At 37.7% G+C, this 22,116-nt stretch overlaps 2 protein-coding genes across 2 annotated transcripts in view; one reads left to right on the top strand and one right to left on the bottom strand.

Annotated features, from left to right (window-relative positions):
- Positions 1-10,689, bottom strand: part of LOC113510224 (intermembrane lipid transfer protein Vps13D) — a 53,493-nt gene extending 42,804 nt beyond the window's left edge. The window contains exons 1-15 of the mRNA XM_052897190.1: positions 10,563-10,689; positions 10,278-10,418; positions 9,846-10,036; positions 7,453-7,632; positions 6,948-7,202; positions 6,684-6,851; positions 6,226-6,379; positions 5,779-5,960; positions 5,306-5,640; positions 5,034-5,229; positions 4,776-4,951; positions 4,346-4,601; positions 3,176-3,386; positions 2,924-3,068; positions 1,592-1,715 (exon numbers count right to left, since the gene is read on the bottom strand). Coding sequence (XP_052753150.1) covers positions 1,592-1,715; positions 2,924-3,068; positions 3,176-3,386; positions 4,346-4,601; positions 4,776-4,951; positions 5,034-5,229; positions 5,306-5,640; positions 5,779-5,960; positions 6,226-6,379; positions 6,684-6,851; positions 6,948-7,202; positions 7,453-7,632; positions 9,846-10,036; positions 10,278-10,374 — 2,670 coding nt within the window. The 5' untranslated portion in view covers positions 10,375-10,418; positions 10,563-10,689. The remainder of the gene's footprint in view (positions 1-1,591; positions 1,716-2,923; positions 3,069-3,175; positions 3,387-4,345; positions 4,602-4,775; positions 4,952-5,033; positions 5,230-5,305; positions 5,641-5,778; positions 5,961-6,225; positions 6,380-6,683; positions 6,852-6,947; positions 7,203-7,452; positions 7,633-9,845; positions 10,037-10,277; positions 10,419-10,562) is intronic.
- A 1,265-nt stretch (positions 10,690-11,954) lies between these two features.
- LOC113510225 (uncharacterized) lies at positions 11,955-20,303 on the top strand. Its single transcript, XM_052896886.1, has 6 exons — positions 11,955-12,378; positions 12,452-12,577; positions 12,835-12,876; positions 14,176-14,243; positions 14,874-15,077; positions 16,063-20,303. The coding sequence occupies exons 1-6, from the start codon at positions 12,045-12,047 to the stop codon at positions 16,174-16,176; spliced, it is 888 nt and encodes a 295-aa protein (XP_052752846.1). The 5' UTR covers positions 11,955-12,044; the 3' UTR covers positions 16,177-20,303.
- The last annotated feature ends 1,813 nt before the right edge of the window (positions 20,304-22,116 follow it).

The following is a 22,116-nucleotide window of genomic DNA, read 5'->3' on the forward strand; positions in this document are numbered from 1 at the left end:
AGTATTTCCGAACCGATACGACAACATAACCTTCAAGAAAAGAGTATATTCCTTTTTAAAGGCCGGCAGCACACCTGCAATGCCGTAGGTGTTGTGGGTGACCATGGGCGGCGGTAGTCACTTACCATCAGGTGAGCCGCATGCTCGTTTGCCCCCTGCGTTGTAAAAAAAAAAATCTAAACAACAAACGTAACTAAACTTATCATACATACATACATATCTGTCACGCCTGTCTCCCATCAGGGTAGGCAGAGACAATGGAACGTCAAATGCTTCGATTCAAACAAACCTCTTTCGCTTCCTCCACATTCATCAATCTTGTCATACACGCTTGCCGGTTACGGGTACTTTTAATTTGGCCCTTCTTCAGCACGTCGCCTATTTGGTCGACATACGTCCGTCTAGGGCGGCCCCTACCGACATCCCATAAACTTATCCTAACGTATAAATACAACCTCGTCAACCACGGAAGAGACTTTAGTTTTTTTTTTTTTATCATGCAATTAGACTTTTCCTTACTATGAGCAGATATGACAGCACATGTGGTATGGATTTGATTCTCTTTTGAGATTCCACCTTTATAAAATTCTTCCATCGGCCAGTTTATGCCAGGTTATTGAAGTTCAGTATTTGCAACTGAAGAGATATGTTTGAACTAGCGTGCCACACAATCCAGTAACGCCAATTTCCCCGCAAATTTATATGGATAATTATAATAAATATAATCCAGCTTAATTGTATACTTTCCACAGATGTTTAAGATTTTTACCTTAACAGACTTGATTTGAAGAATCACATGAACCTCTGTATTACGAATAAACCCTGCACCCTGCATTACATTTTAGCTTTAAGTTATAGTTCTGGGTTCTTTGAATTTTATTTATGTTAGAAGCACTTGCAAAATCCCACAATAGAAGCCCATAGGTCATATACTGGTCATATAATGGTCTGTTTTTCTTGTGTGGTGATAGTTTTATGGTATAAATTTCATTTAATGTAAATTGTATATGTAATGTTTACTAATTATTATGTCTTTCACGTATCGAAATTGAAATGTTATGTCCAAATGTTAATCATGCTGTGTACACGTGTTTTTGAATTGTAGCCTAGTATAAAAACCATAATTACCTAATATATAAACCTAACGTGGTTATAATTTGTTATGTGTGCATTATTATAATAATAATGCATAATAATAATAATTTTTATTTCAGACTTTTTGGTCCATTAAATATTTATTAGTAACAATATTCTTAAAAACTAATGTTAGTTAATGTACATACACAATACACATACACACACATACACACATACAATATATTAAGCAGTATACAGATAATCACCGCTGCGAAATTCCATTGAAAATTGCGCAGCAGTGATTAACATACACACAGTCCAGCCTGCTTGCTATCATACTCAGGATGCTGTTGGTGCTGGCACGTACTCTGCGCACCAGGGATGCACACCTTTTTCGCATCATGGCATAAAAACAAATAAATAGACCGGTTTAAGGATTGTGTTATATATAGGTAGCTTATTGTCAGTTGTTTAGTAATGGTGAAATATAAATAAATTCTAGTTCATATACAACCTGAAGCGATATACTGAATCTGTCAACGAGGTGCAGCGGGGACGTGCTTTTCGTGTGCGCATACTTCCAGTTGTCGCGCGTGCGGCCCACTAGTATCTGTAGATCGCTCAGTTCTATCTTATATCTGTAAACCAAATTATTTATTTATTTATTCATTAGTACATATATGTGTACATGGCGGACTTAATGCTAAAAGCATTCTCTCCCAGTCAACCATAGGGAAGTGTCAGAATACTCGAATGCGGTACTAGTAATTATTGATATACATACATACTAAAATTACATATATAAACGAATAAATATATATGAATAACAAATATACTTACACATATATGATATATACTATATTATACATGAAAAAAGAAAAGCACTTACTGCTCGAATAAAGATAAAAAGTAAGCGTGAACGCTTTTTTTGAAAGACGGTTTAGTCGGTATTACAACTTGTCAATTGGCTGCTTCACCATAAATACAGAACTAGTACTTCGTTGTTTGATTAAACCAAATGGTTAAACATCATTATTATTTCAGCCCTTAACTGTCCACTGCTAAACATGAGCCTTCTCCGTAAGGGGAGTTTTGCCAGTATTTGCTAGCATTAGCAGGAGGGTTGGCAACCGCAGTTAAGCTTTTATATATGTTTTAAGAGGGACGCTGCTGCCCATATCTCCAGCATAAGCTTAGTCGCCTCTTACGACACCCACGGGGAAGGAAGGGGTGACCCATTCTACGCCGGGACCGCCATAGCGAAATGGCTAAACAAATTTGAATAAAATTTGACATATGGATCATAGCCTATATTAATATACAGGTGCGGTAACCTGCGAAAATGAAGTCAGGGACTCGGTTCTCGGTCAGGTCAATTAAGAAAATTTCTACTTCTTCCGTCTTGCCTTTTCAGAGGTCAGTGTTCCTAATCATGTGATGTCATTTGTTCTGTTACACGCGTCCTCTTTCAGGAGATACGGCCATATGACATCTCTATGAACTGTTACCAACTATAGTTTTAACTCTGGTTTGAGTCTCTTTCTACTGTTCTTTGTATTTATAGAGTCATACTTTTTTTTATTTAGGTAATTCTAAAAATACGCTGTTTTGGCTATCCTGGATTGTGTTTCCAGATGCTCGTTGCTTGACTTTTTATATGATGCTAATTAGAATAATTTGCGCACTAGGCAACAGGTAAGATTAAATGGCACGTTTTTTTTTCTAATTTGTGAAGATGAAATGGTGGGTTAATCACTACGTTCTGCACGGGTTTAGTCCTTCGAGCCGGATGAAACCAACTATCACATTAGTACTTAGTTAAAATAGGTAGTAGTAAAGTGACAACCTGTCGTAAAGACTGTCGTGCAAGTGCGCTGGGTCGATCGGGTGGAGGTGCAATGGCTGGTGCGGCTGGTGCGGCAGCAACGGCGGCGACGCCGGCGACAGCAGGCTGCCCGGCGGAGTCGAGCACGGCGTCATGAACAGCTCTGCTGACACGCCAGGCAATGGATAAAAACGTAAAGATCGCGCCGTCTGCGCTGTATATACGGTGTACACTGGCAGGGTACCAGTGAGGGATAATATAGGGTCACAATACCTTCATCGTCCAGTGTATCAGAGGCAGGAGCGGAGGCGGCGGGTGCGGGAGCGGGTTCGGAGGCGGGGGCGGAATGCAGCGGCAAATTGTGCAGGCGCAGGCGGCCGAAGTCGACGGCAAGCACGGCCGCGTCGCGGTCGCACAGCTGCTCTACCACTAACAGCTGCGGTGCCCACACGTCCAGCTCCACCTGCCACGACCGCCGCTCGCCCTGCGAAACAGTCAAGTACTGAGCTATTATCGACCTTATCACACATATATTAAAGTAGTTGAATGAATGAATAAGTATACTTTATTTGCATTATACAATATAGGAAATAAACAAGACAATTTACAAACACAACGATACAATTGTATAAGTACAGTAAGGCGGTCTTATTGCTGAGAGCAATCTTTTCAAGACAACCTTAAGGTAATGGACTAATTGTTGTACAAGTAGGTATAATAGTGCTTTATAATTAAAAAAGCATCTTTTGCAGATTAAAAATATATAAAAATTATATACATATATACACACATATATACACAATCACATACATATACATATCAATCAAACAAAATTATATAATCCCATGCATATATGTTAAATATGTACCCAATACTAGGATACATATTAATAATTATAGGCACAAGGAAAACAAACTATCATAAAATAAATAATTATATAAATACATAAATAAAGAATGCCAATTTTTTAAATGAAGAAAAAATCAGATAGAGAAAAGATAATCTTTCACTTGTCGTTTGAAAGCATCAATGGATTTTGTACTTCTAATAACAACAGGCAATGAATTCCATAACCTAATGCTAGAAACAGTGAAGGAATTGTGATAAAATTTAGTGTTATTACACAGCAGAAGACAGTATAATCGTTTATAGTTTTTGTGTAGTCTCAAGTTTTGTAAGGAGGAAAAGACGTTGAGTACATGTGTCTATTTTTGGCGCCTGTATACATTTATATGCTTAAAATTTTGTAAATTAAAGACTTAAAAAAATATATGTATGGGCTTTTTTCCTGCTAGCATTAGTAACAAATATAAAGTTAACATAACAGTTAACACTGAAATACCTTCGCTACGTGAATATGCCATCATGTATTTATTGTATTTTTAACAAAATGACAGCACTGTACAATAAAACACATAACATAAAAAAGTGGTATACTGTTACCGTGTGAGCGCGCATGATGTCGTTCCAGTGTCCCAGCAGGCGCGCCTTGGTGGAGTCGCGCACGTGGTGGTAGGCGGGTCCCCCCTCCCCGCCGCCGTCCTCCTCCCCGCTGCCGCCGCCGCCGCCGCCGCCGCCGCCGCCGCCGCCCCCGCCGCCACCGCCGCCGTCCGCCCACGGCGCGCACACCAGCTCGCGCACCCAGCGCGCCGCCGCCGCGCACCACACCACCTCCAGCGAGCCGGACTTCACCCACAGCCTACAAATACATGCAGTACAAATATCAGTCGTGGATCGATCCCACGATCCGTTATATATCTGGGGGGAGCCTACACTCGAGGTGTTCGTCTTCACCCCAGGAACAATAAAGCCTTGATGACCTAGAGCTTGTATCCTCGTGCGGAAGATGGTATTTTAGCAACAATTAACTTACTTGTAATCACAATTAAGTCCAAATGGCTTTTTCTCGTATGTGAGTTGGAAAAGAGGCTCGGCGGCATCGTGTTGCTGGTGCGGGTGATACGAGGAGGAAGGCGTCACCTGGGCGCGGCACCACGACATAGTGCTCGCCGTTGCGTTCATAGCGCTCAGGCCGTCGCGGATCATACCCTGCAAAGAAAATCGTAATATTAAGTTTTGGGTCCAAAATCTAAACGATAGAGTGGAAAAATGGAGGCAGGAGGCGGTGTACCTGCGGCGCGACCAGCACGGGGAAGAGCGTGGCGGGCGTGAGGCGGTCCCGCAGCCGCAGCTCGCCCAGCGACACGTGCAGCGCGTGCGAGCCGCCGCGAGGCCGCGACTCCACGCGCGCCATCACGCTCCAGAACTGCAGCTCCAGCCCCGCGCCGCCCTCCGCCGCGCCACCTTCCGCCGGCGGCCGGCAGCGCCTGTCGACCACAGGATATCGTGACAGTAGCTACAACTTGGCACACCTTAACGGTAACTATATGTAAAAACACTCACGTATCATTGTCACTGTCGTTGTCCTTGCACAAGAAGAAACTGCCTTTGTTCAGGACGAACTCGAACTTGCCAAACACTGTATCTCTTTTCAGTAGCGTGTTGTTCTCGAGGGAATCGGCAATGACATCGAGGATCTCCTCCTCGAGCTCGGGCACAGGGTCAGATGTGGTAGCGGGGGCGTCGGTGGGGGCGGGGGGAGGTGCCGGGGCGGCCGTCGAGCCGCCGTACCAACCCCACCACTGTGGGAACCAGTGCACCAGCATGCTCCGCCCCGAGCTGCTAGGTATTTCGGGGGTCGATACTGGCGTCGCTTTGGGTACTTTACGCATCGCCACCTTTAGAACAACAAAATAAAAATAACAGAAGGAAACAGTTCTTCAATAACTAAAGATAAAGATCTGTCCATGATCTTTTTGCTATAGAATGTTATATAATACTATAAATTTTTGTTGCCTACAATAACAATGACTTACTTCCCGTAACGGCTTCAATATGTGCAAGGGAGTCTTCCACTCGAACTCGTCCTTGCACTGTTTCTTGTCCGGCGGCAGCGTAGCGGTCGGGTTGCTGAGCATGCTCAGGCAGATGTCCACGTACTGACGAATTTTACGAGACTCTTCCAAGCAGGATTCCCAAGTAGGTTTAGGAGCTGTCCCTACAATACAATCACTGTGTTGGAATACTGTCATACAAAGCCAACAGATGCGTAGCAAATGTATGTATATGTATATGTCGAAGTAGTGGTGTGCGTCGAGCGCGTACAACCACCAAGCGTGAGCGTGTAGTGTGCGTATGCGCGCGTTTGTGTGTGCGTGTGCGCGTGCGCGTGTGCGGGTACAAGTGCGGATGGGAGTGCGTGTGCGTGTGCGTGTGCGTGTGCGTGTGCGTGTACGTGTGCATACGTGGGCGGGCGTACTCACAGCGGTGGTGCGGCGCGTGCGCGGTGAGCGCGTACAGCCACCAGGCGCGCGCGTGGCCGCGCACGGGCACGCCGGGCCGCGCGCCCCGCACGCCGCGCACCCGCGCCACGGCCTCCAACCCGCGCCAGCAGCCCACCGCCTCGCTGTACTGCCGCTGCGGACCCAGCCGACATCATCACATCTACTGACACCTATGAGCCGGCTATGGCCGGCCGGCTAAAAGCAGATGCCTCTATCGCTACGCGGGTTAAGCTTTTTTATTGATAACCTCGTGATAAATGAAATCGTGAAAAACCAGTTAATCGGTACTCAGTACAATTATTAGTCGAAAGACGATAGTAATCCCGGGGATTGATTTTTTTATTTCGAGTAAAAATAAAAATGTGTGTTATCTGCGAAAGTGACGACACCATTTATGTTCATAAGCAGTATCCACCAGACGGGTCCAGCGGCGTTACCTGCGTGAGGGTGAGCAGCACGGTGTCGAGCGTGAGGTGGCAGGCGAGGCGCGGGCGCAGGCGCGAGCGCAGCGGCTGCTCGGTGCGCTCGCGCCGCACGCGGGCGCGGGCCGACGCCGGCGGCACCAGGTACCGGTGCTGGCCCTTCCACGTCTGCGACATGCGCTCCTGACCACGCACATACATTACGATCACAGTCCATTCTGTAATAAGTTATTGTATGCAACCAAACGGTAATAATTTAACTTCGAGACCGACACTAACCGTCAATTCGGTAATGGTACAATGGCAGAACATTCCACTGGGCACGTGCATAGGATCCCAGTACATTGCCAATTTTTGCAGCTCGAGCAACTTGAATGAGCAGCCGTCTGGGTCGGAGAGCAGAGTGAACCCCCGCTGCCAGTCCGAGTCGCAGGACTCTGCTGTGAGCGATTCCACTGTGAGCCCGCAGGCAAACGAGCTCGGCGCACACGTGAGGGCATCCTCGTAACGAATGTGTACATCGTTTAATGTCAACTGGAACGAAGAAAAACAATATTTTAATATAGGCTGGCCTGAATTTTTTATTAAAAAAATAAGTAAGTTACAAGCTTTTTAATTATCATTAGTTTCTTAGCAATACTGTCAATATTTGTCATTAAACACTGTATCTCGGACAATAGGTACCAGATTTGGAACTTTTTATAACACCTGACCCCAAACCCAGGACCCCCATTAAAGTCTGCCCTTCAAACCTCAGAACCCATTCAAATGTTCATGTCAATACCTGCAGATTCTCCACAATGTTGGCCAGCAGCCCAGTGCCGTAGCTGAGCCACGAGGAATAGGATGTGGCGTAGTAGCCCGCGTCGTTGGCCTCGTGCTCCGCGCGCCACTGCGCCTCCAGCGCATCCAGCAGCGCTACCTTGCGCTCGTGCGCTATATTTGCTTCTACTACACTGTCCCACTGTAAATTATACAACAGTACTCAACATTTTTTACTATAGTTGAATAGTATAAAACAAAAAGTTGCTGTCTGCTTCCATCTACTAGCAGTATGTATCAATACCGCAAGTATTTTTTTTTATATTTTTGCGCCAAATTACTACTTATTATTAATATTATGAAAGTGTTTAGTAATAACCACCTTTTTTATTTAAAAAAAATATGTATGTATATATTAGCACACATACACACACAAACGCACGTAAGCACGTACACACGCACGCAAGCACGCATGCACACACACACGCTCGCGCACTCGCACGCACACCCGCACACGCACACACACACACAAATTAATATTTAATAACAAAAGCATACTTGTACATTACCTTTACACAATTTATGGATCACAGTGTTACATCCCAACTAATATTATAAATGTGAAAATGAGTTTGTTGCTTCTTAATATGAAGTAGCTGGCAAAATTAGTAATCTTAATAAAATAAATAGACATGAGTCACCACAATATTTTTTGTGCTGTGGGTCTTTATTCATTTATATTCAAATTATAAGAATAACCTTATTAACCACAAAGATAAGGGTTCAAAGTTCATGATCACAATCTTGTCATAGTTAAAACGTATTTAGTTAAATCTAATTTAGAACATCACACAATGATTCACTTATTAATATAAAAAAAGTTCAAAATATATGATAATACCAAACTTTTACTATCAATCAACTAAAAGTGTCATATAGCCTAATCAATTACCTCACTGTGTCACTGTGAGAATGTTGAAATAATAAATAAATAAAGTTTACTGGCCTAGGTACACTGTATCATTTAATTTCTTTTACTATAATAATAATAATATTTATTTAATTAGACTACATAAGGCCCATTTTGTTAGTTACAAATTGACTTAACCTATGTCAGTACATGAGCGGTCATAACGCTCTTACATTGATAACCTGTCCCACCTAATATTCTAGGATGGGACAGTCCATTTTATCAGCAATTGTCTTCAGGACACTGTTTGAGCTAACACGCACCCTACCCAACAGCGAAACAATTTGTTTGCGTCGTATTGCGTAAAAATCATCTGTACGCTCCCGTGCAAACATGTGTGACGCGCTACAGTGATTAGGTAGCCCCAACAGTATGACTAATAGACAACTAATAGAAATACTTCAAAACCACTAACTCGATAAGTATAGAAATCAAATAAATCAAGTGTTGCAATAACAATATATACATAAATAAATAAATGAACAATCATTCTTCAATTATAATTTTACACTAACAGTATCACATCCAGATGGATTAAAAAATGTTTATAAGGCACTGTGAAGCACCACAGTCCAATACTTGATTATATAACAAGGACAATGTTCATGTATTAAAGTAGTTTATGAGTGAAAGACAAGAGTAACATAGGCTGAACTATGGGGAAAACCATAAACACTGATTTTTTTTTTGAGAATCCTTTCTAATAACTCTAAAAGTATGCTTGTTACTTTATATAGGCGAAATGACTGTATTGCTAGTCCATACCAGTTTCCATAAACATGGTGTCTTAAGGAAAGGTAATATAGTTACAAAATTATATGCAAAACAAACAACAAAGCAAAAAAGCGAAGGAAAAAACAAAACAATCTGATAGAAACTTATAAAGTCATAAATTTTTTAATTAATATTTAAAACAAAATAAAAAATTAGTCATTTTGTAAACAAAAATTTGTAAGTAGTAGTAGTAAGTAGTCTTAACTAATCACTATGAATTTGATATACATATACTATATAGAATGGAAAATGATGTAGCTTTATTTCCTTAATAACTTTATTTGCTACTTTTAACCCCATCAGTAAACATATCCCAGACACAAAAGTGAAGGTTGCAGGTAAAAGCTAGTAATAATATAATTGCTTTATTATAATTACAGTTGTATCTTTGATTAGTTTAAAACTTCAATATTTCATAGTGTAGTGATCAATTTATCTGATAGACAATTTTTGCCCATATGATTTCAACATAAATGCTGAATAAATATATATCTTGAATTATTATATGAATTGATCCGTTCTGAATATTTAATTGATATAAAGGTCTTAGATTGCACACATGCATAAAAGTGTTATAGTACTTCATACACCATCCTTGTCTAAATTAAATTCATTGCCATGTTTAGATGACATACATTTGTATATGCTTATTCTGTACATATATAACATACCTCATCCAAATCTACAGGAGTGGCAACTAAATACAACTTTTCTATTGCAATGAGCCATGGAGCGGAGCGTATCTGACGAACAGGCACTTGCAGCTGCACCTTTCCAATGAAGCCTGCCTTTATCTCCACTGGCAGGCCCAGGTGCCGGAGAGCATCTTTCTTTAGTGGCAGATTTTCTAATTCCACTTTGCCTACAAATTTTTTTTACATATAAATAATTACAAATATTTATATATAAATATATAATGTAGGTTAATGATCACAATTTTACATTAATATTTAGGCTATAACTAGCCACAATTCTGCTTTATTACATAAACAATATAAAATAGTCAGACATTGACAATTTCACAACTATCTTTAATAATAAAACTAATATTAAGCGTTTTTTTTTTAATAATAAGATTAAAAATATTCAAATAGAAGGCTCACCGGACAGGAGGGCCACACTCAGCTGATCTGTGTTTAAGTTTTCTACATACTTCCCAAGGTAGTTGTTCAAAACCCAAGCCACCAGACCCTCCAACATCGTGCATCGTGCTCCAGACGATCAGTTTAAGGGGCTCAACTGTTCTACAACAAATTAATGATTAATTTATCTGCAAAATAAAAACAAAAAATAAATAAATAAACCTTGATTGCGTTATTCGAGGGAAACAATAATACTCGGATGTTTCATATATTGAATTTCAATATAAATTACGTAATTTTGCTTACTTAATTTAGATTTAAATTTTTAAGAAAGTTATGTTTTGATTTTTTTGCACTAATTACTGCAAAAATCAGAAAAATTGCGAAAGACTTGAACAAATTTTAAAATATGACAGTGACAGTTCAAAGTAGATGTCAAAAGCAGATACAGATAGGTTTTTATTTTTACTCGGCTACAGAATATTCTATACAAAGGATTAAAAACATTGTTTATATAGATGATTGAGTATGAGTTGATTGTGTATATATATATATAATTAATTTTCAAATCGAGAATTAACTATAGCAAAGATTACATTCTAAAACATAGATAAAGGATAATACCTATGGTCTTTTCTAAAGCTTATTGGAAATTATATTTACTCTATGTACAAAATTCAAAATTCAAAATTCAAAAATCATTTATTCATGTAGGACATTTTAGCCGCTTATGAACGTCAAATTTTTACATTATAATTTTATATTTACCCTACCGTCCAGTTCGGTATATAGATCCAATTGAGAAGAACTGGCAAGAAACTCAATTGAATTACTTTTTTTTTTAAAGCCAGTTTATTTACAATGTATATTTATATAGGTGTCTATGTCTAACATTAAATGAAAATTCAGTGCATGAACAACTATTGCCATGCACACTCGTCATTCAAGTAATCGTTTAGTGAGTAATAGGCTTTGCTCAGTAAATATGATTTAACAGATGTTTTGAATTTATTTAAGGGTAATTCCAATATATCCTTTGGTATCTTATTGTAAATTTTTATACCTATTCCCATAAAAGACCTATTAACTTTTTCTAAACGATACTTGGGGACAGCAAGTTTGTCTTTAAATCTAGTATTAATATTATGAATATTGCTGTTTTTTGGAAATAAGTCAAGATTTTTATGAACATATAGAATATTTGAATATATAAATTGAGAAGCAACGGTGAGAATATTTGCCTCTTTGAATTTCTCTCTTAATGAGTCACGACTCTTCATACAGTAGATCGCTCGAACGGCACGTTTTTGTAATATGAATATATTCTTAATATCTGCCGCTTTTCCCCATAGTAATATTCCATAAGAGAGTAAACTATGAAAATAACTAAAATAGACTAATCTAGCAGTATCAGTATCAGTGTACTGTCTAACTTTACGCACGGCGTACGTACTCATCTAGATCAAAATCTAGACATTCCTACTTAATATAAATACATATTTGATTTCTTCTAACTTTTAAAAAGCGTAGAAAGTAAATATAGTACACACAGTCCTACTTTCTAAAACTGCGTGTACTATATTTAATCTATGTTTTGCCCAAAGATGTTTAACTTCCTGAACTTTATTGCGTGCAAAGTTTATGAAGTCAAGTTGTCAAAAATGACAACAACGTCACTAACAAACGAAAAAATGTCAATCCAAAAACTTGAAAGTTCATGAATGAATGAATTGAATGTTTTAATTATATTTTCGTATATTTTTAATTTTTCATATTTTTAAGTAAAATATGAAGGGACTACAAGTTATTAGAAGATTTTGTTGTTCTTCTCTAAATAATTTTCCGTTATGTTACGGTAAAAATACTCACGTAATACAAGTGCGACACAGTGCATCAGAGAAATTTTCTAACTTAAAGCTATTTAATCCTGTATTTTTAAAATCTCGTAATCTAGGCTTAGGGCCCACTTCAAAGGATTTTGAAGAGCCAAGTCAACGTACAGGTCCTCTGACCAAGTTACATGCAAATGAATTAGTGCTACATTTGAGTGACGATGAAAGAAAATTATTACTTAATGCACTGCAGGAGTACGAATCCAATAGAATTAAGGAGGAATTTGAAGGTATAACGAATATGCATTAGATATACTATTATTTGTATATGTCACATAGAGTTTAATGATTTATAAATTTCAGATAAATTGGCTGGTCAACGATGGAGAAGTAAGTTTGGAAGGCCTAGTAAAGTACCTACACTAGGTGATGTTGATCCTACAGGGACATACTGCCCAGTTCCAGAGGACTGGCTAAAGAAAAAGTATGGTTAGTATTTTATTTTTTTAATTATTTCATATATCATCACCCTCTCTTACTTATGTATGTTATCATCTAACAATATTAAAATTTAATATAAATATTTATTAATACTAGCAATAAACTGAATTTAGAAGCTGCTATATTGCTTTTCTATCAGTGCAGACAAACCTAGTAAACAAATTTCTAAGCACTTCCCAATTCTTAAAATTTGTATACACTTTAAGTCAGGAAAAAAATACAATATAGTGTAATTTGTTTTCCAGCTGCTACAGTGCCAAAGCCTACAACTAGGGAATTATTTCATTGTAAGTATTAAATATTTTAATCAAAATTTTTAAATTAATAATTGACAATATATTGATATTATATACTTTGTATTATGCATTTTGAAGTTAGAATTGCATTCAGTTAAATAGAAATGCTTGTATTGCATCTAAATAACTTATTACAATGGTGATACACAAATATGGAGTCGCTGCTATAGTCTGTGCATTGTTTGATTCCTTTAACCACAATTGCAATAAGGTAAACGGGTGAGAATGGAATGGTAACCCCACCTGTGTCATTGACTTACGCTGACGGGACACCAGTGAGTGATGATAAGTAAGAATTAAACTGGGTGAGTTAACCTATTGTGAAGGATCCAACAAGAATTGATCATGATAGTATCTAGAGGGATCTGGAGGTCTACCTGACAGGGTATAAGGTATATTAACATTAACAGTCCTTACCCTCCAACATCTAGAGGTAGTGCTGTCTTGATGTAGATGTGTCTTCACATCAAGTTTGTTCACTAGATTATATAGATATAACAATGGCTTTTTTTCTTTTAAAACAAATGATATTTTATGGAGCCATAAAATGAGAAAACATGTTTATATTTTACTGATAAAAATAGGCACCTTAGATAACATTATATTGATTCCACTCTAATTTTAGACATTGTTTCAGTTTATTTACTATAATACTTAATTTCGTTACAGTTATTTCATAATGTGATAGATAAAATATTATGTAATTTATTTATTTAAGGACAACCAACAAAGTATATATTTATATCTACTTAAAATACAATATAATAAGGTTACATTATAAAATCCTGCCTCAATTAAATTCCCCCACGACACGCGTATTCATAATATATATAACTATTAGTATGAAAATTTATAAAAACTACAATACTAGTTATACAATAAATAGTTAGACTACAGTAATACTTTGCATTTGAAAGATTTGTACACTTATAATCTATACATATGTGCAACGATACATGCCATGCTGTTATTAAGCTGATTAAATTAATTTATTCTAAGGCACAGCTTTTAATCAATTGGAACTTGATTTCTTATCACTTATACAACTTTTCAAGATATTATGTTACTAAAGCTACTACTCAGATGAATGTAAACACCCACAGATGCCAAGAATTACTTGGCAACCCTCATTTTACACAAAAACATTTAAAAGTTCAGATTCAATCAGATTTGAATTATAAAATGGTCTGAACTATACAAAGTGACATTGGGCTTTTTAATGTTTATTTACATTGTATGTGGTACATACCACTCATTAGATATATACACATCTGTATTTTTTTATTTCAGTGTTATTTGCAAATTCAATACCATTCATTGGTTTTGGGTTTTTAGACAACTTCATTATGATAATTGCGGTGAGTATAAAAAATATATTATTAATCTTTATAATAACAATAATGTGATAAAAGTAGTTGTGTTTAGATATTGTGTACATATATCTTAAATTTCTTTAAAGGCTCTATCAGACCAGCATTTATTATGTTGCTGAAGTTTGGAAACTTGATAATGAATAGGGACTTTAAAATTTTAACAAAATATTTTTAGTAGTACAATGACCTTAATTGCTTGTCCACTGTATCTCTAATAAATTTGCTATTTTTCATTTAAAACAATTATCCTGTCACACTGGATTCATTATTGTGTGTTAAAATGTATACTTCTCGACAATAGCAACAGTTTCCAAATACCTCTACCTCGAACACTCAAGTTATGGAATGAGCTCCCTGCTGAGGTTTTCCCAAGAGACTACAGTATGGGGTTCTTCAAAAGGGGGGTAAAGAGGTTTCTTCAGGGTCGGCAACGCGCGCGTAATACATCTGATATTGCAGGCTTTCATAGGCTACGGTAACCGCTTACCATCAGGTGGGCCGTATGCTTATTTGCCACGTCAGTGGTATAGAAAAAAAACTTATCAGTTATTCAGTGATGTCGTGGAGTTTGTCATGAGCGCATTTATTTATTTTCATCCGTGTACAACGGTGCAGGGCGACAGTATCGAGAGCAGCATGAGCGCGTACATAACGCTGTCGACGATGGCGGCGGCGGCGCTGGGCAACACGTTCAGTGACGTCATAGGCATCGGCTCGTCGTACTATGTGGAGCGCGGCGCCGCAATCCTAGGGCTCAGCGCGCCCGCGCTCTCGCCCATACAGCTCGACATGCCAGTCAGCAGGCGCTTCGCCAACATGGTAAGTTGCTGTACATTCTTTAAAAACGATTTATGACACTTAGAATTGATGATAAGAAGTGGCGACTTGTACAACAAGCAATATGGGCAATACTAAATATACTGTGATAACCTTGGCACGTCTAATGCGTTGCCCTTCTCGAAAACTATGATTTTATGACTCCATACCTTATATATTTACTAAGTGACCATGCCATTTTCACGCATAAAAAAATACATTGGTTGTTGATTAATGATACCGTTTTGTTCAATTATTTGATTTATTGGAAAATTTTTAATTCACAATTTAGTAGGTAATAAAAAAAAAATAATGCGTAACTCCGTAGTGATGTAATATCCAAACATCTATCAGATGTCACTTTCGGCACAACGTAAAGTTGCCAATTTTAAGTGTAGACCTCGTCTTCGTACAGGCTGCGATGTGTTCGTGTACATGGACATATCAAACCAGTTCACCCCACTTTTGAATGTTACGGAAATCACAAGAAAAGATGTTAGTGAGCTATTACTATGTTACTGGTTCTATTTCGAGTTTTTCTTTTCTTGCACTAACACATAGTGCTTGGTGTATTTTTTATCTTGAATCTAGTCTATGAAATAGACAACTGTCTATTTCATTAGATTTTCTACTTTGAAAGAAGAATTACGAAAGAGATTTATGGAGCGAGAATGAATGGAGATGTCAGTAGGAACCGCCATTGACGGACGTATGTTGACCAAATAGGCGACGTGCTGAAGAAGGGCCATATTAAAAGTACCCGTAGCCGGCGAGCGTGTATGACAAGATTGATGAATGTGGAAGAAGCGAAAGAGGTTTCTTTGGATCGAAGCATTTGGTGTTCCATTGTTTCTGCCTACCCTAATGGGAGACAGGCGTGACAGATATGTATGTATGTATGTATGTGTTTCTACTTCCAATATTCACACTTATGAAGTCAAGAGCAAAAGCTAGTTAAGTATAACTTACACGTACACGTACATCACAGGGCCGGGTAGTCGGCATTACGCTCGGCTGTTTCCTGGGCATGACGCCGCTGCTGTTCAAAGACGACGAAAAGGTGCCCGACCCCAAAGAGGAAGAAGTACAACCGAAAAAGTAAACACGGTAAAGGTGGCGCTGGCGGCCACCGTCGCGACACTGCACTAGTTTGATTGACACATACACACACACACATCACATCTTTGACTGCCATGTAATGTCCTAATAACAATTTTTTATTTGTTTTAAATATATTACTTTACCAAAAAGTAATAATTCTTATGCTGGGTACATACCTGCACTTGTCGTCACGAAGCAATTTTTATTCTGTAATATCGTACTATTGCCTTTACCCCCTACAGCAAGTGGCTGACGAGTCTATCGGCAGATATATCTACCGCACACCAAAAAAGAATTACACATCGCACATTGATATCCTGTTCTATCTGGATCTAAATCTAAGATTAAATGGATTCGTTTACCAAATCTTTAAGAGGGCTGGGTACATTAGCGACTTGTTAACAGTTAACGAATTAAATTAACTAACTAATAAAAATTATTAAATTAACTAACTCTTAACAATCTAAGAACAATAGTTGCCTTAAACAATGCTAGTAAATTAATACGTAGTCCTAATTTCCAATACAATAATTGATAATGGCTGATTTCAACCATACGTACCTATTATTATACAAAACTTCGACACGACAAATGCTGGTGTGGCCCCAGCATAAATATCCTACGACTCTTGATATTTCGATTCGATGCCACGTGTGTGACGTTATTATAATTTTGTTTTAATTTAATAATTTTAATTTATAAATGTAATGTCCACGCGAGAATGCGTTTATGTATATACATATAGGTCTATATTAATATTTGCACGACTTCTAAATAGGTTTTTTTTTTTATACAACTTAGAATGGCAAACAAGCTGACGGCCCACCTGATGGAAAGTAGTAACCGTCGCCTATACACATGAGCAGTACCATGGACATAACAGAGAATACTGTTTCGCCCATGATACGACCCCATGCGTTGCCATTCTAAATAGGTAGCTAATTGCATTTGTGAATTGAATGTATAGTGAATCTTATCAAGTGTTTAAAGGTTTAATTGTTGTGAATAGCAATAGTACTTACAAATGTATTCATATTTTCGAAAATAGCACAAATTATAGGTACAGTTGTAATAATATATATATTGTAAATACCTTATTAATTAACAGTGGCATTATTATTATTTTGCTGCAATAATGTACAAAAGTGTTTACATTATTATGTGTGACTGTACATATGTAAAGTCATATGTTTTTTATAATAGATCAAACAAACTCATTAGTGTTCAACAGACGGTGATTCTTATTTATTTATTTATTAAACTTTAATACACCTAGATAGTGTAAATGGCGGACTTAACATCATATGGCGTGCTGTCTACCAGTCAACCGTAGACAGGAATAATAGAAAATATAATTGACGATGCGACGTGATGAACAATACTAAATTAAAAAAAAATATTTAAAAATAACACATATAATACTCATATATTCATATATATATATATATATATATATATATACATTTCCATTCGGATACAAGGAAAACACCAGCATTAGACAAAGCAAAATGAATACCATATGTTTTAAATATCGACAAGAACATTTAAAATACCTATCACTTTTACTCTTGCTAAAACTGATCTACATGGTGTGCTACGCTCCTATATACACGCGTGGGTTGTTAAACTATATACTGGTGTATTCCCACAAAGCTGCTGCACTATCCACAGAGAAATTATTGCCGCCTCACTTTATTGTGCATTATTGAAGTGTGTGTATTAAATTATCCAATCTGGTGGTCTACCATGAAATAAAATTCCGAATTTTCGGGCTCAATTTCGTGTTTTTGTTCGTATCGAAATCGGACCAGTAAATGGAGCTTAACATTTCGTTTATCATAAATCCTATCCTAATAGAGGGGGGGAAAGGGATTGTTAGTAATGGAGACTAAAAACTCCATTGCTAGCAATATTCCCAACCAGGTCGACCTCCTCGTGATTCCCCCTGGAAACTATCATGGTTAATTCCTGATGAATTCATCATGATGGGCTAACTGGCCTGTTTTCATTCTCATCTATCACCCTTCACTGGTGCTCCGCCGGCGTATCCCGTTAGCGCAGGCGGGGTTACCATACCATTATCACCCATAAAAAAAAATAGTCCAGAAGAATGATATTTTAACATTTTTAATTATTTTAATCGGCATGTATTATGTTATTTTAACATCAAATTTCTGTTTCGTTCGTCCCCGAAATTTCAGAAAATATTTCATGGTAGGCCCTCAGGATACAGTTGTGAAAAGAGGCCAATTCGAAACAAGCGTGAGGATATTATGATTATAGGTATTCTCATGAAAATGTATATGAATTAGAATGTAAAGGGCACACTGTACTATTGGCAGTTATATTTTATATCATTCATCTTTGAATAAGATTCTATATACTCAGAATTAATTTCATACAAATATTATATTATATATACAAATTAGAGTATCGGAATCCACTTTTTATAACGCTTTATGAATGTTTCGAAAAATAATATAGGCCTATGTTTTGGGGTGATATTTAGTTTTTAATGTTATTTAACAAATTTTTAGATGTTAAGGAACAGTTTATTTGTGATAAGACGTTAGCGAAATTCCTATACAGGTGAACGATGTTATATTTACCTATATTATGTTGAATTCTCTACACTGAATGTAGTCGCAATCTCGATATGTAATCAGCTGGCCGAGATTGACAAATTGATAAGTGTTTTTTAATGAGTGATAATGGAATGGTAACCCCGCCTGCGCTATCGGCATACACCGGCGGGGCACCAGTGAGAGATAATAGGTGAGGATGAAGCAGCTCAGTTAGCCCATCGTTACGAATCTAGCAATAAATCAATCACGATGGTTTCCAGGGGGAACCACGAGGAGGTCGACCTCACAGGGTATTTTGCTAGCTTTGGGGCTACTAATCCCCATTACTAACACTCTTCTCCCCCCAATTGATAAGTGTTGGAAACAATTGAATTGTCTATTATTACAATGTTTACATTGTGTGCTCGTGTGTGCCTGTGTCGAAATTGCACATTTCGACACAGGAATGCCTTGAAGATTTTAAAGAAAGTGACATAACTTATTTATTCATAACTACATTATAATTTATATGCAAACACGTAATGAATTTAAAAAACCTATGTATAGTTTACAAACTTGCCGTTTGGGACTCTGCAAACATTGTTGACGAATGGAGAATTTGTTTAAGATAACACCAAGTTGTAATATGTCTTACAAATATCAGATATATATCACGCACGCAATGTCACACTGATTTGAATGATATTTGGTGTGGTATTTGACGATAAGATATGTACATTATATATGTCACCTTATGTAAAATTTACTAAATTATCAAAAGGGATTTTTGTTACTTAGTGCGTAGTTGCGTTGAAGCTGTGTCAGTAATGTTCATATCGCTAGTTCATTGTACAGTTGTCTAGTTGTCTATTTTGTGACATTGCACTCTAGTGCAAGTACCTGCAGAATGAACACTTGCATTCTGCCATATTTGCAGTATAAAGTAGATATAGCAATCATGAATTTCTATTATAAGATATCATAGAGGCGTAAATTTCACTTTGTCTTTGAGACTTTGAATGCGACTATTGTTTGTACTTCGCTCAGATTTAAAATTTTTGATTTTTTATTTTTTTGTAATAGTAAATGTTACACTTGTGTCATTCTCATAATAATCTTGTCCTCAGTGGTGTCTAATAGCATTAATGTAACGTAAGGAGCGATATGACGAGTATGTAAGCGTCTCTTATGAATATTTTTTTTATACAACTTAGAATGGCAGACAAGCTGACGGCCCACTTGATGGAAAGTGGTAACCGTCGCCTATAGACATGAGCAGTACCATGGACATAACAGCGTATACTGTTTCGCCCATGATAACCCCCATGCGTTGCCGTTCCTAAGGACTCAGGTGTTATTCCTCTGTACCGTGTAAATTCACGCCATATTCCACCCTTCGAACCGAAACACAGTCATGCAAACACAACTGCTTCACAGTTGAAACACGAGTGGGACAGAGGTACCCAAGCATTCGACTTTTGTACAAAGTCTCCCCAAAGGTAAATAATATAAATAATAATATAAATTAATATAATTACAATATAATATGATTTCCGACTTCGTAGCATTATGTTTTTTTTTTTTTGTTTTTTTTTTAATTATAAACCAAACACGTGGTATATTATTATCGAGATGTTGGTGTTTTAGAATTTTTAGAAGCACACAATGTAACATCTAGTCAATGCACAATGAAAAATTTCGCCTTACGTATATTTAGTTGTTTATACAAGTTTTTTTTTTATATATATTATCACAACTGCAATCTCTGATGGGGTAGTCAGAGGCGTCTCTCTACTGCCATGGTTGTGGTGAACGTAACACTCGACTTGTTCATATTTCGTCAAATATAACAGGGAGCCAGATTAGTTTATTGAAGATGTTGAACATTTTTTTATACAACTTAGAATGGCAAACAAGCTGACGGCCAAATTGATGGAAAGTGGTAACCGTCGCCTATAGACATGAGCAGTACCATGGACATAACAGAGTATACTGTTTCGCCCATGATACCCCCCATGCGTTGCCATTCCTGAGGACTCAGGTATTATTCCTGTGTACCCTGTATTATTTTGTACTATATTGCGGCTGCATGTTATAATGTTCGATTGTGGTCGACCACGGTATTGTAAATATCTTTACTTATATAGAAACCGCACTATTATATAGGAGAACTATTCTGAACACTTATTGTGTATATACGAGGTCTGTCCGGAAAGTTCGTATAAAAGTGTTCTGGAATGCGAGAAAGAGGAGTGGGGAGGCCAGGTAAGCGCAGGACCCCTTCCTTATGTCCCTAACAATGCTTCAGTTCTGGTCTGACCGCCGTGCGGTGCGAACTGGCTTGTCACGCCATCTGTGAAGTTACCTCTTAACGAAACCCCGTCGGCATGGAGCCCGCTTCCGTTGAAGAGCAGCGCGTCGTAATCAAGTTTCTCTCGAAACTCGGCAAGAATGGCCGTGAAAGCAAAGAGTGGAAGACATCCGGGGAACCACGAACAAAAAAATCAAGAAAATCCCGCTCAAATGTCAAGACAATGTTGATTGTTTTTTTCGATGTTCGGGGGATTGTCCATCAAGAATTCGTCCCTCCAGGCCAGACAGTTGATGGAAAATTCTACGTCGATGTGCTCAGACGCCTCAAAGCTCGTGTGGCACGAGTTCGTCCAGAATTGGCGCGAGAGGGGCGTTGGATTCTTCACCACGACAATGCCCCTGCCCACACCTCTCTTGTTGTCCGTGAGTTTTTGAGTAAAAATTCCATTACGGTGACCGAACACCCCCCTATTCGCCGGATTTGGCCCCGTGTGACTTCTTCTTGTTCCCAAAAACCAAATTGGTACTTCGGGGGCGGCATTTGGGGGACATAAATGAGATAAAAAAAGCTACGACGGGGCAGCTGAGAAACCTACAACCAGAGGACTTTCAAGGAGCCTTCTCACAGTGGAAACGGCGTTGGCACAAGTGCATTATGTCACAGGGGGAGTACTTTGAAGGGGATAAAATTGATTTACCTGAATAATTGTAAAATAAAATTTTTAAAAAACTTTTATACGTACTTTCCGGACAAACCTCGTATAGCCACTTTTGTTTGTTCTATATATTTTTTTTGACATTGTGATTTATAATTTTAAATAAAATATATCTTTGAAGTTTTTACTGTTTTTTTTTTTTTTTCTTATAAGTATATGAATAGATTGTTATAGGCAAATTTAGTAAAAACAATCTTGGTACTTTTTTACAACCGATTTAAAAAACAAAAGATTCTCAATTTGTTTTTTTTATAATTTTTTTTCCTTCTACAGGCATATCAGCCCTGAACTGATTTCTCATATACAGTTTTATCCACTTTTCCTACTTACAAAAAAATAGTAATTAAT

The sequence above is a fragment of the Galleria mellonella genome, unplaced genomic scaffold (genome assembly GCF_026898425.1).
Source record: "Galleria mellonella isolate WM207_F2 unplaced genomic scaffold, CSIRO_AGI_GalMel_v1 utg103, whole genome shotgun sequence".
Lineage (NCBI taxonomy): Eukaryota > Metazoa > Arthropoda > Insecta > Lepidoptera > Pyralidae > Galleria > Galleria mellonella.